Genomic DNA, 15,195 nt, shown 5'->3' with positions numbered 1-15,195 from the left:
ACATCCTCCTCCAGCTCTGCTCTCATAGGATCGTGTCCTTGCCTGGAAGACTTCAGTATTTTGGAACTGTCTGCAGTAAAAACTCAGATTCCCTGGTACTCAAGGCCCTTCACAAACTGACTCAAATCACCTCTCCAGCCTGAACTCTCACTGTTTCCCAAGAAAGCTCTGGTTTAGGTCATTGAGCCTAGTGTCCCTTGTCTCTGAAGTCTATTCCTATTCATTTCTACCTCCAGGTTACTGCCTGTGCTGTCTGTACCCTGTCCAGACCCCCCCACCCCCCACTATCACCCCACTCAAACTCCGCTTATCTCCAGCATCAAGCTCAGCACCCCCCTACAAAGCCTTCTTCTACTGCTCCCACTCACCCCTTATTTCCCTTCTTCTCTTCTTGAGAATCCCTAGAGCAGTTTCTGTCTATCTGGTACATTTTAGCATTTATATAATCTCCAAGCTGGATGGAGCAGAAGACAGAGCATAGGATTAGGAGGCTCAAGACCTAAATTTGAGTCTTCTCTGCCACTCACTAGCCAGGTGGCCTTGGCCTGAGTTTCCTCATGTATAAAGTAGGAGTAATCATCTCTGCTTGCCTCCCAGGGTTGTTGGAAAGATCACATTGTGTCACTAACATACAGGTGTCGTGGCTGCACCATTTGTAAGATCTCATCATCACACCCATTATTTTTTATGCCGTTGTTCATCGTTGACCTGCAGAAGTCTGGTCTCCCAAGTGACATCCTGAGGAGGGAGGGGTTATTTTTTCTTCCTTTGCATCTTCAGGACCTAGCATAGGACAATCAAATACAGACCTTTTATGGGGGGGTTTTAGTACAGAACTTCATATATTACCTTGAGCAACATCGTCATATGTGTTCTGGTTGACCATTCGCTCCACTATTTTAGCAGCTTGGGCCACTTTGGTGATGTCGTCACTCTATGAGAATACAGAGGCCAGAGTTTCTCATAAGCAAGGTCATTTGCCCTGAGCCACAACCTAGACTTTCAATTGGCTCAGCAATGCCCCTCTGACACTACCCACCCCAGACAGCTCTGTAAAGGTATCTCTCAATGCCTCGAGGCCCAGCTCACCCTACCAACCCCTCCTGAGAACTCCCACCTCACAAGTGGCACAAGGGGTCTGCACTGCCATCGTTGGCCCCTGGATCCAACTACTTTATGCTCTTTTATTCTGAGCTTGTTTCAGGAGAAGGTATGTCTCTGAGCACAAAGCAGGGCACTAAAGAGAGCCCAGGAAAGGAATATGGAAGGGAGAGCAGACAAGGGCAGAGAGGAGGGTTTTTTTTGGTGGGAACAGGTAAGTTTCACCAACCCAGGGAATGAGATAGACTCCCAGTAAAGACCTGGTCCAACCCATCCATTTAGTCAAAGGTTGAGGAAAACACAGAGGCCCAGAAAAGGGAGACAGACATGCTGGAACCCAGGGAGTACAAGGCAAAACTGAGACTCCTAATCCAGGACTCTTCCCATTGCCCAGACCAGAAAGAGAGCAGGAAGTTTCATGTCAAGGAAAATGACTAATTTTGAATCCCAAACCACCACCATCATTCTATGAACTTCCATAAATCCACAGTGTGAGCCACTTGGCAAGTTAATAGAGGTTCAAAATGTTTGGAGCTAGCAAGAAAGAACCAGAGTTTAGGGCAGGTGGAAGAAGTGAACCAGCTGAGTTGGCAGCCCTCCAGAGGGCTTGCAGGGGGCCACACCCATGAGGATTAGATTTCCCCAGGAGTGGAGTGTCAGGCAGTGGTTAAGAAAATGGGTTCTGGAGTCACACAGACATGCATTCTTATCCCATCCCACCAATTATGAGCTGGGTGCCAACCCTGGGAAAGTTCTTGTGCCAGTTTGGATATATTATGTTCCCCCAAAAGCCATATTCTTTAATGCAATCTTGTGGGGACAGATTTATTAATCTTTCTGATTAGGGTGTGACCTCCGGATTGAGGTTCCCATGGAGACGTGACTCACCCAACTGTGGATAATACCTTTGATTAGATTATTTCCATGGAGGTGTTACCCCACCCATTCAGTGTGGGTCTTAATTAAATCACTGGAGCCCTATTAGAGCTCAGACAAAAGGAGCTCAGTGCTGCAGCTAAGAGAGACATTTTGGAGACAGCCGTTGAAAGTAGATTTTTGCTAGCCCAGAGTTTGCCTGGAAGAAACTGAGAACAACCCCAGATGCTTAGAGAGAAACATCCTGGGAGAAAGCCATTTTGAAACCAGAACTTCAGAGCAGATGCCAGCCACATGCTTTCCCGGCTGAGAGAGGTGTTCCAGATGCCATTAGCCATTCTTCAGAGAAGGCACTCTATTGTTGATGCCTTAGTTTGGACACTTTTATAGCCTTAGGACTGCAACTTTGTAACCAAGTAAACTCCCTTTATAAAAGCCAATCCATTTCTGGTATTTTGCATAATGGCAGCATTAGCAAACTGGGACAGTTACTTAACTTCTCTGAGTTTTAGTGTCCCTGTGATAAAGTAGGGTTGGATAATGGCATCTGTCTCATAGGGTTGTTGTGAGGATTAAATGCAATAATGCATGTGATATTTAACCCAGTGTCCAGTGGTGATGGTGGTGGGACCATAGAGCCAGAGGGAACCTGCAGACCAGTGCAGTGGAGGCCTAAGTCACCTCTGGAGAACTGCTCTTTGAGGGCTTTTTTGTCGTTGGAGTCTTATAATCACAGTCCTCAGAATACATCTAGCTCCAACTACTCCTCCACTCTCCAATCCAGAGTAAGAATCTCCTTCTCTCAGCAGCTTCTTGGCAAATTTGAATGCCCCCCCCCCCACATGTCAGGGAGCATCTTCTGGGGTAAGACAGCCTGTTACCTGAAACCTACTTCCTAGCTTTTCCACTTATGGTCCTAACTCTGTCCTCTGGCCACAGAGAATTGTGTGCCTGGTGATAGTTCCTCTGATGTAGGAGGGTGGTGCTTCATTCCTTCAAGTTAGACTTCAGGTGAACCCTCCCCAGCTCCATCAGCCATGGCATGACATGTTAGTAACAACAGCCGTCACTTATTGATCAATAACAAGCAAGGACTATGTTAGAGGCCATACACACACTATTTCATATTCTCACAACAATCTTTCAAAGTAGGTGTCATTAGGACGTCTTTACAGATGAGGAAACAGAGGTTTCAGAGAAGTTAAGAAAGTTTCCCAAGACCACCCAGCTAATAAGTGGCAAAGCCAAAAAGGAAACCCAGTCTCAGAGACTCAAGGCTACAGATATGCTCTGAGCAGGAGAGCTCAGAGGTGGACTACCGCCTTCCTTGTTCTGGATACTATACTCCTTGAGCAGCTATATCTCTCTATTGCTTCTGACTGTACTTGTCAGGGCCTCTGAACCCTTTCCCCTATTCCTGCCTGATCTTTCAGAGAAGATCAGATTGCATTCATTTCTGTACTTTTCCCAAGTTATTAATGAGATAGAAACCTGAGGTTCACCAGGAGAACCTTACTACCGGGTATCAGAAAGTCATTCTGCTTTTTATTCACACTTGAGTTTTATGGCAACCTAATCAGACCCAGGTAACTGAGGAAGGGGTAACACTCAGCTGCTCATGCACTGGACCTGGGAAAAGGTGAAGGTGACTGCCACTCCTACTCTATTCCACCAAAACAGCATGCCCAGTCTTTGAGATGTCCCATTAGAGCTGTATTCTCTTGAGGAGAGGTTGCACACTAGGCACCCAGTGGTGTGTGTGTATGTTTTATCCCACAATGTCTTGTCTCCACTGCAGCTTTTTAGTCCAAAGAACTATAATCTGTCTGCCTCACAGCCTTCCTGTCAGCCAAGCTGTAAGAACCCAGTGTGATGGAGTGGGGTGGTTCTTCTTCCCAAGGGTGTTAGACACCAACTCTGGCAGAGCTTAGACCCCAGGTCAGTTTTCAGCCTTAATCACAAGGACCTTTCTTCCAGTCTCTCTGCCCTGGTGGCTGCAGTTGGAATCTCTGCAACCATGGATCCGAATACACAGCCCATAACCAAACCCCTGACGGCTCTTCACGTGAACCCTAACCCAGGCTAGCAACCCCACTGAAGCTCTTAGCCTCTAGGAAATGGTACAAGGGAAACCAGGGTCTAGACAGGGAAACTCTCAAGTCAGGGACTCTATCTTTCACCTTAGGGTTCCAGCACCCAGCATGGGCTATTATCTCTGGATGCTTGGTTTGTGATCGAATGAAACTGAATAGAGTTAGTTCCTACTAAGCTAAGGCAGGGAGACCCTCAAAAATCCTCTAATGTGACATTATCAGGGTCATGGAACAGAGAATTGAGAGGAAGTGGATACACTTCAGACAAAGGAAGCAGAACTTCTTTGAACTGGCTTCTGCTCTATGGTGGAGCTGGACCATATCCTGGAGCACTGCTGTGGGAGCTCTCCGAGGTGCTGAACCTAGCCCCCAGCTTCCTGTGTATCTAGTCCCTCCCACCCTGATCACCACACTGAAACTCTGGTTCCTAGTTCAGCTTCTCTGTTGAAGGGACAAAAGTGGCCCTTCATCATCGCCCTGTGGTGACTCTCCCCGCAGTGACCCATCACCGTATCTCCTATGTTGATCTCCATGTCAATGCTGGTTACACCCACAGTGAAACCCCCAACCATGACCTCTATGGTGATCACCCTGTAGTGAGTCCTTCATGGCTCCTGATAAACCCAGCCCAGGTTAGCCAAACCTATTGGCTAATAGTTGTCATCAGCTGTGACCACTGGCTTCTGGCCCTGAAGACTCAAGTAAACCCAAAGGACTGAAGGTCAAGGAGCATCTCACCCTCCCAGACTCTATGAGCCCTTGCAGGGGCTTACATTCAAGCCCTTACATTCAACCCCCAACCTGAAAAATCTCCTCAGCTCTTCTCAGAAGCACATGTGGCTTTCGATAAGTTTCACGCATTCTGTTGCCCCCAGCCCAACAATCTTGAATCTCTGCTAGCCTCCTATATCAAATTAGGGGAAGGTATGAAATGTTAGAGACAGTGGCAGCTCTCCTCACATCTTCCCACAAGGAAAGAACTATTAGAACTATTAGAATACTAAAATCAGTACTTCAACATTAGCCCCCCTCCCCCCATTTGAAGCATCTCTGAGGCCTTCCCAGATAGCCAGGCTTCTGTGTACTGACGGGCAAGGCTTCACTCAGACATTCTCTATGACAGAGCCATGAGAACCCTCACCAAACCTGGGACTCCATAGATGTCAGCTTCCTCGTGGCCATCTTCCCTGTTTTTTTAGCCACTGGGGTCTTGGTCTTCTCCTTTTCTTTCGTCTTTTCCTGCTTCTCCAGCTCCTCTATGCAGGCATCATAGATCTCCCACTAGATAAGGGCAAGATGAGAGTGATCATCACAAGGCACAATCTTCACCCAGTTCTGCTTAGCCTTCAGGGCTTGAGAAATTGACCGTGTTAACCCCTGTCACATGCCTCCAGAGCACCCACTATTTGGCCCATTGGAATGATGTATTCAGTGTCTGTCTTCCCTGCCAACCATCAACTTTAGGAACAGAATGAAGAAGCTTTTAGGGCACCTCCAGGCTGGGATTATGCACCCTGCAGCCAAGGGGCTGGGTTGCCAGATGGAGATCAGCATTGTTCCAGATTGTAACACTTACTAGACAGTACAAATGGGTAAATACATGCTAGCTCACATTTTTATTGATGATTTATAGGACTCTGAATTAAGAAATTTTAACAATGTCTCCCTCCACAGAGATGAGGTTAAACATATTGGCTCAGGCTGGCTGTTGACAGCACTGATCATGCCTTTTCAGAGTAAAGAGGAAATAAATAAAAGGTAAGAAAACCTCTGTTAACTGGATCTGACAGAAAGAGAAGCCCACAGGGTAGGAAGAGAGGAAGCAGCAAGGATTTAGGACTGGGCAAATGCCCCAGATCTCACTGTGTGCTCCCTAGAGCTGGGCATTCACTGCCATCTGGAGGCCAGATGGGCACACCTTACATTTAATAATTCATCCACAAGCCAGTATCCCCACTACAAAGTACTTCAACATTCATTATCTTATTCAGGGCCCCCACACACACACACAATGACCCCGTGAGGCAACTTGTCATTCTTGCTTTACAGAGAAGGAAACTAAAGCTTTAAGGGTGACATGTTTTGCTCAGGATCTTACAGTATGAGCAACAGAGTTAGGGCCAGATCTCAGGTCTCCTGGTACCATATCCTGCCCAAATCAGCATGGCCATCCAGGAGGAGAATCTGCAGGAACAATGCAGGCTGCTGGAAGGGCAGGGTCAGAGTGCTAACACTCCAGAGTCAGCCACCCGGTGCCACAGGCTCTAGAGAACATGGGAACAAACATTCTCCCCTGTTCCTTAAGCTCTAGCAGCCATGCCTGTTTCCAGCTTGGATAACCTTGCCCTGGGGACATGTGGCTGGTCCATAGCTCACTGGTTGGGAACCTGCTGTCTCATATGTCTGGTGCTCTGAGCCTGGAAGTTCAGGGCAATAAGCAGGGAGATAGATGGATGTGGATGGCAGACTTCCAGAGAAGTCCTTGACCAGGCCACTCTCCCTGGCTTCTGAATGAGATGATGTGTGGAGATGGCAGGGGTATGGGGTGTGGTGATGGAATTTTCAGGCTGGCCCAGGTTCTTACCTGATTGGCTGTGGCTGAAAAGTTTGTCCTGGGAGGAGGCTCCGTTTGGCATTCTCGGTCCTAGAGAACAATGACAACTGGAAACCCACAGAAAGCTCTTAACTCCTTCTCACTTAACACAACAGAATATCCTTGGAAGAAGCATTTTGGTTGGAGCTGAGGGAGGGGTAGGACAAAGAGCAGGGGAAGTAAAAAAGACCTGGGCAGAGGACCAAATGATGCATTAAAGCCTACATTTTTTTTCCATTCAGGCTTCCTTCAGAAGCCTAGGCTAGAAAGCAGAGGGCAGGGAAGACAGACTGTGCCCATTTCAACAAAGATAAATTTCAAGTGGGAGATGGGCAGATCTGCAAGAAGCCTGGCCAGTGGGCAGCCTCCAACACAGGGCATGGTGGTCAGCCAGGTCATCAGGCTAACGTCTCTGACCCTGAGAAGGCTTTTCCCTAATATTGGGGTCTCTGGCTCCAACAGAGGAATACACCCATTCCCCACCTCTCCAATGTGTATCACCCAGACTGCTGAAGGTCAGCAGAGGGACCACACAAAGTGATGAGGAACTGCGAAAAAAAAAAAAACCCACCATTTAGACCTCCATCCCCCATCCACAGATTCATTTCTGTAGAACACTGCCCTTTCATATGTGAGTCTCATACCTGACACCTGAGGGCTCCTTCAGCTTGATACAAAAGGTCCTCCATGCCTAAGAACCAGGAAACTTTTCTAGCCTTTTTCAGCTAGTCTACCAGACAGACTATCAACTTCAGTCAAACTGGCTCCCCTTCCCACCCCCTAGCACATTGTGGCCTCCTATTCTCTCTCCAGGTCCTGATTTGAGCTCCTCTTCAAAGCCCAGCTCAAGTTTCAACCTCTTATTGGCACTTTGGGGCTCTAGCCTCCATATTACTCCCTCTGAACTGCTGCCTGGATAGCTTACAGGGACCGGAGCACGTGTTCCCAACTCTCCTTGGAGAGATAAACGGTGGCATCTGCCCTGTCATCCCTGTCAGGCTGAGGGCTGCCGGGCTTGGGGTCAGGCCTGCTTCTTTCCTGCCATGTATAGTGCAGAGTTTCAAGGTAAAGGGGCCTCAGTGGGGCTGCTCTACCCGGAGAGGGTTGTTGAAGGTCTGGGAGGCCCTCTCACTGAAATTGAACTGGTTGGTGAGCTTCTGCTCCTTGGGCTGCTTAGGAGCCATCAATTCTTCTTCAGTCACTTTTTCAGTTGTCTGGAAAAAAAAAGACCCAGAAGACAAGGATTCAGCTGTGAGAAGGAGGTGGTGGGGAATCAGGAGTGGGGAAAGTCCTGCTCTGGGCTAAGATGGAGGTGGGAGAAGATGATGCTGCCAGGGGCATTGGCACCTGCCTCTAATTGCTCTTCTTCAGCACCACCACCCCCGAGTCACCTTTGAGGCCTCCATCCAGAGCTTGAGCTGGAAGGGGAGGGATGGAAAGCAATATGATACTGTACCTCAGCTGCAGGCATATCTGTTTGACTCCCAGCTTCAGCTTCCTTGGGCTCTTCTTCTTCTTCAAGGATTTCTGCTTCTGAAAGCACCACCTTGGCAGACTCCTGAGAACCTTGGTAGGATGAAGCTGATTAGCCCAAAGTCCAGGCCCACTCCCCCAACCCCTGGCAGGGCAGGTCTTCTTGGTTCCTGCTTTCAGACCCTGCCTGCCCCTGGGTTCTCCTTGGCCTGAGCCTCATGGAGAGGGGCCTTCATGAAGAATCTGAGAATCCAGGTAAGCTTCCAGACCTAACCAGGACAGCCAGTTATTGGATTTTATATAAATAGAGGCTCTGAAATTTCTGACTTAGGGATCTACTCCTTCAAGTGACCAGAGAAAGAGAACTAGGCTAGGGCTTCAGCGTCAGTGTAGTCCAGAGTCCTACCTGCCACTAACTCAGCGCGATAGTGCTGCCGTCGTCCTTCATCTGAGTCTTTGGGGATCAGGTTCCCAACCTGACTGAAGTGAACTGCCAGTTGGCTCACAAAGCCAATAAGCTTATATGTGCCTTCCTGAGAAGAGAAGGGGTTGAATCAGACCAGCGGTCCCCAAAGGGGCTGGAGTCAGAATGTAGGCTGCCTTCATTCTTGAAGGCCAAAGATAGTCCATTTCTATTATCAAGTATCTGACTCACCAAATCTTTAGTCAACCTGAAATTTTCACTGCATTCCAGTTTAAAGAAGAGGAGGCAAATGAAATCAAGTTGTTTTTATTTTAAGTTCTCATCAATGACTTATTCTAAAATACTTTCCCCTTCCAACCTCAAGCAGCTCTGGGCTTACCTATCACTGGCTCAGGTGCTTTGTCTCCTTCATCCAGGCCAAGGAGCTGGCTCACCTGCCTCGCCAGAGACCCTTGGACAGGTCAAACATAGTCATCAAACACACCTGGTATGTCTCTCTTTCCGTGCTACTTAGTGGATGCCAAGACTGGAAAGCTCCTCAGAAACACCAAATCCCCAAATCTTTGTTCTATAGATGAGGACCACAGAGATCCAGGGAAGGTTTGGCACTTGTCTAAGTCACAAAGCAAATGAGAAGCAGGGATAGGTTTAAAGCCCAGGCAACCTAGTTCATTCATTCTTCAACAAATATTTTTGAACAGTCACAGTGTGCCAAGTATTTTCTAGATGCCTGGGATATAAAGTGGAGCAAAAGCAAATATGATACCTGGTTCCTCTAGACTGCCTCCTCATTGATAAGCATCCTAGGAACCACTAAAGTTGGCTTTGAGACCAGGGTCCATTCTTCCTCTTAAAACAGTGCTGCCCAGCCTTTTTCAGGCCATGGCATGTATAGAAAATATTTTTATATGGCACACTGGGGTAAATTCACAACCAGAGGCAACAATCCCATAGGCTTCAGCTGTCCCAGACCCACCTTCCACTGGAGGGCTCAAAGGACCACTATCTCTGCATACAGGTTGGGAAGCTCTGCCTTTAAAAGTCATCACAAACCTCTTCCTCTCTCAGTAACTCAGAAGGATAAGGAGGTGCAACACTGTAGCAGTTAAGGGCATGGCCTTGATGGTGGGCAGAGTTGGATTCAAATCCTGATTCTGCCCATTATTATCTGCGTGACTTTGGACTCAACAACTCTAAGTCATTATTTCCTCATCTGTAAAACAAAGATATTGTGATCTGGTTTTCAGGATAGCTGTAAGTATTGAAAATAATGAGTCTACTAACATGGTGCCTGACACATACATGCTCAATAAAAACAGTAACTATTAGTACAATGATGAAAATTCCTATAGGAATAAATATCCATATAGTTATCATTTGAGGTTTGGCCTTCATTCTGTCCCCAGCAGTTGACCGGGAACTCCCTTTTCAGTTCAGGGATGGAATTCAGACTCCATTGCTTCTGCAGAAGGAGGGGAAATACACCTAGATCAGAACCATCTGTCTCCCCACTCCAGCACTTCTAGGGAAAGCCAGAGCTTTGGAGATCGAAAGCCCTTGGATCCAAGCAAAGCACCATGAGATGGAGTCGAGCTCTGTGGGAGAATGCCAGGGAGGCCTGGGAGTTTGTTGGCAGCTTGGGTAAAGTGAGCCCCACTGGGAGCCTAGGGCTACCCAGCTGGCAGCTTACTCGAGGGAATCTTATTTAATAATTGAGCATCCCAGGAGGCAAGAAGAGTGCACTGCTAACTGACAAGGTAGTGCTCATTCTCTGCCCACAGCATGCCTCCCATGACAGGCACACTGAGTCCTTCGGATACCAGAAGGATGGGAGCCCACAGAGTGCAGCAATCTTCACCATAACCTTGGGGAGGCAAGGCAGCATCCCTCTGGCCCTCTGCTCCTTTAAAGGCTGCCCAAGGGAGGCCAATACATACCCATGAGCAGTACCTCTCAAGAAAAACATTTTGATTTGTCCCAACCTCTTTGTGAATGGGTAAACTACTCAACCTTAAATAAGAAACTGTGTATTCCCTGAAACTCCAACCAAACCAAACTCCAACCCAGTAGTCTGGACTCCTGAAGACAATTATATAACAATGTAGATTACAAGGGGTGACAGTGTGATTGTGAAGACCTTGTGGATCACACCCCCTTTATCTAGTGTATGGATGAGTGGAGGAATGGGGATAAAAACTAAAGGACAAATGGGGTGGGATGGGGGGATGATTTGGGTGTTCTTTTTTCACTTTTATTTTTTATTCTTGTTCTGGTTCTTTCTGATGTAAGGAAAATGTGCAGAGATAGATTGTGGTGATGAATGCATAACTATGTTATCATACTGTGGACAGCGGATTGTATACCATGGATGATTGTATGGTGTGTGAATGTATTTCAATAAAACTGAATTTAATTAAAAAAAAAAAAGAAACTGTGTATTCAAGAAATTGCATTATGCATAATAACAAAAAGTGGAAATAATCCAAATGTCCATCAACCTATGAATGGATAAATAAAACATGGCATATTTATACAATGGAATATTATTCAGCAGTAAAAACAAATGAAGTACTGATAAATGCTACCACATGGATGAACCTTGAAAACATTATGCTAAGTGAAAGAAGCCAGACACAAAGGACCGCATATTGTGTGATTCCGTTTATACAAAATATCCAGAATAGGCAAATCCATAGAGACAGAAAGCAATGTAATGTTGCTTTGAAGTCAGACAAACTAGTTCAAATCTTGCTTTGAATCCTGATTGTGTGACCTTTGTAATTTGCCTTATCTAACTGAACCTCGGTTTCCACAAAATGAAGATAATAATAGTTTCTGTACCAAAGAATTGTGAGGACTAAATGAGGTATTCTGCAAAGAGGTCTAATATAGGACCCAATATGCACACCATAAGCATAAAAAATGGATCTTAAAATAACGAAATGAAAAAACATATGCATCACTTCTACTTTAGCTCAAATGGATCCTGAAGTCCTCTACAGTTAGTACTTACAGGAGCTGACCTTGCTATGGCTGAAAACAGTGTTGTCCCCCTTAAAGACATGCTACATGTGTATCTACCAAGTGAGAATTCACCCATGCCATGTGTATCAAAGGAAGGTAGAAGGTCCTGATGGGGTCATCTGCCTGGCTGTGACGTCAGGAGATACTGAAAACAGAGCCTTCTGGAGCTTCCTCCCAGGTGGCAATACTGGGGAAAAGGCCAGCTCCTTCTTGAGCAACTTGTCCACAGGGGAATTTGTATTCCACTCAAGTGTCTGGCTGAAAAAAACCCAGATACTGAAAATGTGAAGACCTGAAAGTTGATGTGACTGAAAAATATGTTGCACAAGTTGGAAAAGTATTTTTTTTAACTGAAATGATTCACTTCAGGATTCTTGAAAAGAGTGGGCTCTGTAGAGCACTTAAGACACTTAGGACTGCAAAGGAGATTCATATAGAAATTTCAAAAAATATCTGGAAAACTCCAGGGTCCCAGCCAAGGGCTCAGTTTAAAGGCAATCTCCTCTCAAATAGCTGAGAGGCTTTTGCAATGGATAGCCAGTCCCCTTCAAGCCAAGGGGCACCTAGAAGCCCCTGCCCAGGGAGGGTTGACTTACTTTGAAGCTGTACCTGACGATGTTCTGGGGTGCGTGGGGGTTGTTGGCCGTCAGTATCCGAGTGAACTCCTCCTTTAGCTCCTAAGGGAGAGAAATACCAAGAAGGTCATACCTGGAAGGCCCCTCATCCCCTCTGAGGCTTAGTAGGACACTCGCCCCTCCCTCCCCAGCATGTCAGCAGACATCTCACACTCAGGATCTGTGCAGGCTCCTAATCCATACTATGGAAGAACACATCTCTAAAGCTAGAAGAGGTGAAAGGAGCAAGGGTAGGATGCTGCTCACTCACCGCATCAGTCAACTCCAGCTGGTCAGGGGGTCTGACCGTGATTTTGGACTGGGTCCATTCATCTGCCCCTTCTCCCACATCGGTCCCCAAATCTTCATCCTGGACAAAAACTTCATGTGAAGGTCAGGAGTGCCTTATGCTGCTTGAACAAGCAAGCAGTTCTCCAGAAAGCCCCTTCATTCACAAATCTTCTCAGAAGCCAAGCTCTGTCCCTCAAACATAGTACATAAAGTGTACAACAGACCACTCAGGGAAGAGTCCACAGGAACTGCTCAGGCCAGAGTTCTGATTGTCTGGAAGAACCTGACCACCTCAGCTCTGGGCTGAGGGCTTAATTGGAAAATTGTGGTGGGCCTTTGGCACCAGTAGTGGGACCAGGAGAACTGGTCCATGCATCCCAGAAGCTAAGGTCCAGGACCAGCTGCCAAAGGCAGGGCTTTATACATCAAGAATAGGATGCCAAGTAGTTCCTTAAGCTACTTCATCTCTAATTTATATTTTATCTTCCAATTTGCCACCTTAAAGTTACTCTGAAGTAGTTCTTTAAGCTACTTCATCTCTAATTTATATTTTATCTTCCAATTTGCCACCTTAAAGTTACTCTGAAAGCAAAACTCTCTCGTACTTGGTAACTTCAGGACTTCTTGGAGAAAAAAAAGTCAAAGAATGGAAGTTTTGCCTTTCTCTGCTTGTCCTTACCAAAGTGGTCCATGACATAGCAACAAATGTCCACCCTCATTAATAATTAAAGATATGCAAAATAAAACAATGACATTTTTCACTCTAAAACAAAACTTAACTTTCAGTGTTGGTGCGATTGTGGAAAAATGAGCACCCATAAATTAGCACAACCTTTCTGAAGAGCAATTTGGAAATATTTATCAAAAGCCTAATGTGTGTATACTCTTTGATCCAAATGTCTACTAAAAGCAATTTATATTAAGGAAATAACCAAGAACATGCCCAAAGATTTAGGTGCATGTACGTTTGTTGGAGGATTGATTATAATAGTGAAAAAGAGGAAACATTGACTATCCAAAAATGGGGCATGGTTGAACAAATTATGGTATGTATGAAGGAACATATGGTTAAATATTATGCAGTACTTTAAAATGATGCTATAAAAGTATATTTATTGGCAATGGAAAGTATTCTAAATACATTATGTGAAAAGCAGGATATAAAATAACATATATAGTTTGATTCCATTTAAAAATAAATACATGTAATTTTTATATGTGCATAAAAATATCTGGGAGGATATAACATCAAATGTTAACTGAGAAGTTATCCTCAGTAGTGGGTTTAAGGGTGATTTTAATATTATTCTTTTTGTTTGTTTGAGAAATATATAGGTAAAAGTAAAATAAATAGGCAATATTTTAACACACACACAAAATGTTTTTAGCATCTTGCTGAGAGACTGTTTTGGCCTCAGCACTTACTCTCTTCCTGGTTCCTCTGCCCACACTGATGCTCTGAAGGAAGAACAGAAACAGAAGGTAAGTCAAGATAAGTGAACCATAGCGGTTATATCATCAACGGTGTGATGGTGAGGCTTCCGTCCTGGGAGCTCGTAGACAAAGGACATGGAACTTTCCTAAGCCTCAAAAACAGTCCTCTCAGTAACAAAATGTGCTTCTTGGCCCAGCCAAGGAGGTCCTACAACTCCTGAAGCAACCCTGTTCCATCATCAGTGGTACTGACCCATGAAGAGCGACCAGGTAACTTAACATTAGGCATTTCTTAATTGCACCTAGTTCAACAAACATTTTTTGCAGCATATTTTAAATGCTCAGCTCTGTACTAGTCATTAAGGAGGTTTCAAGGGCAGATTATAGCTATAAACACTTGTTTAGAGTGAAAGTACTTTATCTCTTTCCTTATGAGCAGGTCCTTTGTTTTGTCCACTGCTGAATCCCCAGAATCTAGAACATAATAGTTGTTCAAAATATGTGTTGAATAAATGAAAGAATGCCATCAGAATGCATCAGTAATCATGACCCTGAGCAAAGTGCTCTTCTTCTCAGGGCCTCAGTTTCCTTGTCAGTAAGATGGAGAAAATTAGCTATAATGACCTTCTAGTTCTGACATACTAAAATTTTCTGTTCCCAAGAGCAGCATGCTCAATTCATTTTGATAAACATTTGTTGAGCATCTATTTACATGTCAGGCACTAACCTAAGCAGTGGGACAAAGAAAAAGACAAAGAAAGATGAGGTCCCTACCCCAGTTTACTCAGGGTCCATGGAGGAGAGACAAGTGTGACTGGTGATCATCACTCACTCACTCATTCACTCACTAAGCATTTGTTCCCTTGAAAATCTGCTCTCTATCAGCAATATAGATACATGTGCACAGGCTGCTGTAGGAGTGCACAGGGGTACCTACCCAACCTGGACTACACAGGAAAGGCTTCTAGAGGTGGTGATTTCTCAAAGAACAAGTATCATTTGTATGGGTGGAAAAAATACTTTTCAGAAGGACTTTTCAGCAAGAGAAAACAGCATATACAAAGGCAAAAGGAGAACAATGACAGAGAAAATAAAAATATTCTACCAAAAAACAAAGATACAAACAAAAATCCCATTCTGTAGAGACAGAACAAATAGGGGTTTCAGATGATCAAGCAAGAGGGAGGTCAGTGAAGGCTGAAGATATGAGAGAGGAGCTCTTGGCAGAAAGAGACCTACAGACTTGAAGGAGGAGTCAAGGCAGCAGAGGAT

At 45.4% G+C, this 15,195-nt stretch overlaps 1 protein-coding gene across 2 annotated transcripts in view; it reads right to left on the bottom strand.

The window, feature by feature from the left end:
- The window catches only part of DNAI1 (dynein axonemal intermediate chain 1), a 64,267-nt gene that overhangs the window by 25,847 nt on the left and 23,225 nt on the right, over positions 1-15,195 (bottom strand). For both annotated transcript variants that reach the window (XM_037798231.1, XM_037798232.1), the window contains exons 2-10: positions 13,915-13,947; positions 12,470-12,568; positions 12,181-12,261; positions 8,543-8,669; positions 8,120-8,229; positions 7,758-7,877; positions 6,655-6,714; positions 5,217-5,351; positions 850-934 (exon numbers count right to left, since the gene is read on the bottom strand). In XM_037798231.1, the coding sequence (XP_037654159.1) occupies positions 850-934; positions 5,217-5,351; positions 6,655-6,714; positions 7,758-7,877; positions 8,120-8,229; positions 8,543-8,669; positions 12,181-12,261; positions 12,470-12,568; positions 13,915-13,947 (850 nt within the window). The remainder of the gene's footprint in view (positions 1-849; positions 935-5,216; positions 5,352-6,654; positions 6,715-7,757; positions 7,878-8,119; positions 8,230-8,542; positions 8,670-12,180; positions 12,262-12,469; positions 12,569-13,914; positions 13,948-15,195) is intronic.

The sequence above is a fragment of the Choloepus didactylus genome, chromosome 10 (genome assembly GCF_015220235.1).
Source record: "Choloepus didactylus isolate mChoDid1 chromosome 10, mChoDid1.pri, whole genome shotgun sequence".
Classification (NCBI taxonomy): domain Eukaryota; kingdom Metazoa; phylum Chordata; class Mammalia; order Pilosa; family Megalonychidae; genus Choloepus; species Choloepus didactylus.
Note: the sequence above shows the minus strand (reverse complement) of the source record. Positions and strands in the feature narration are given on the sequence as shown.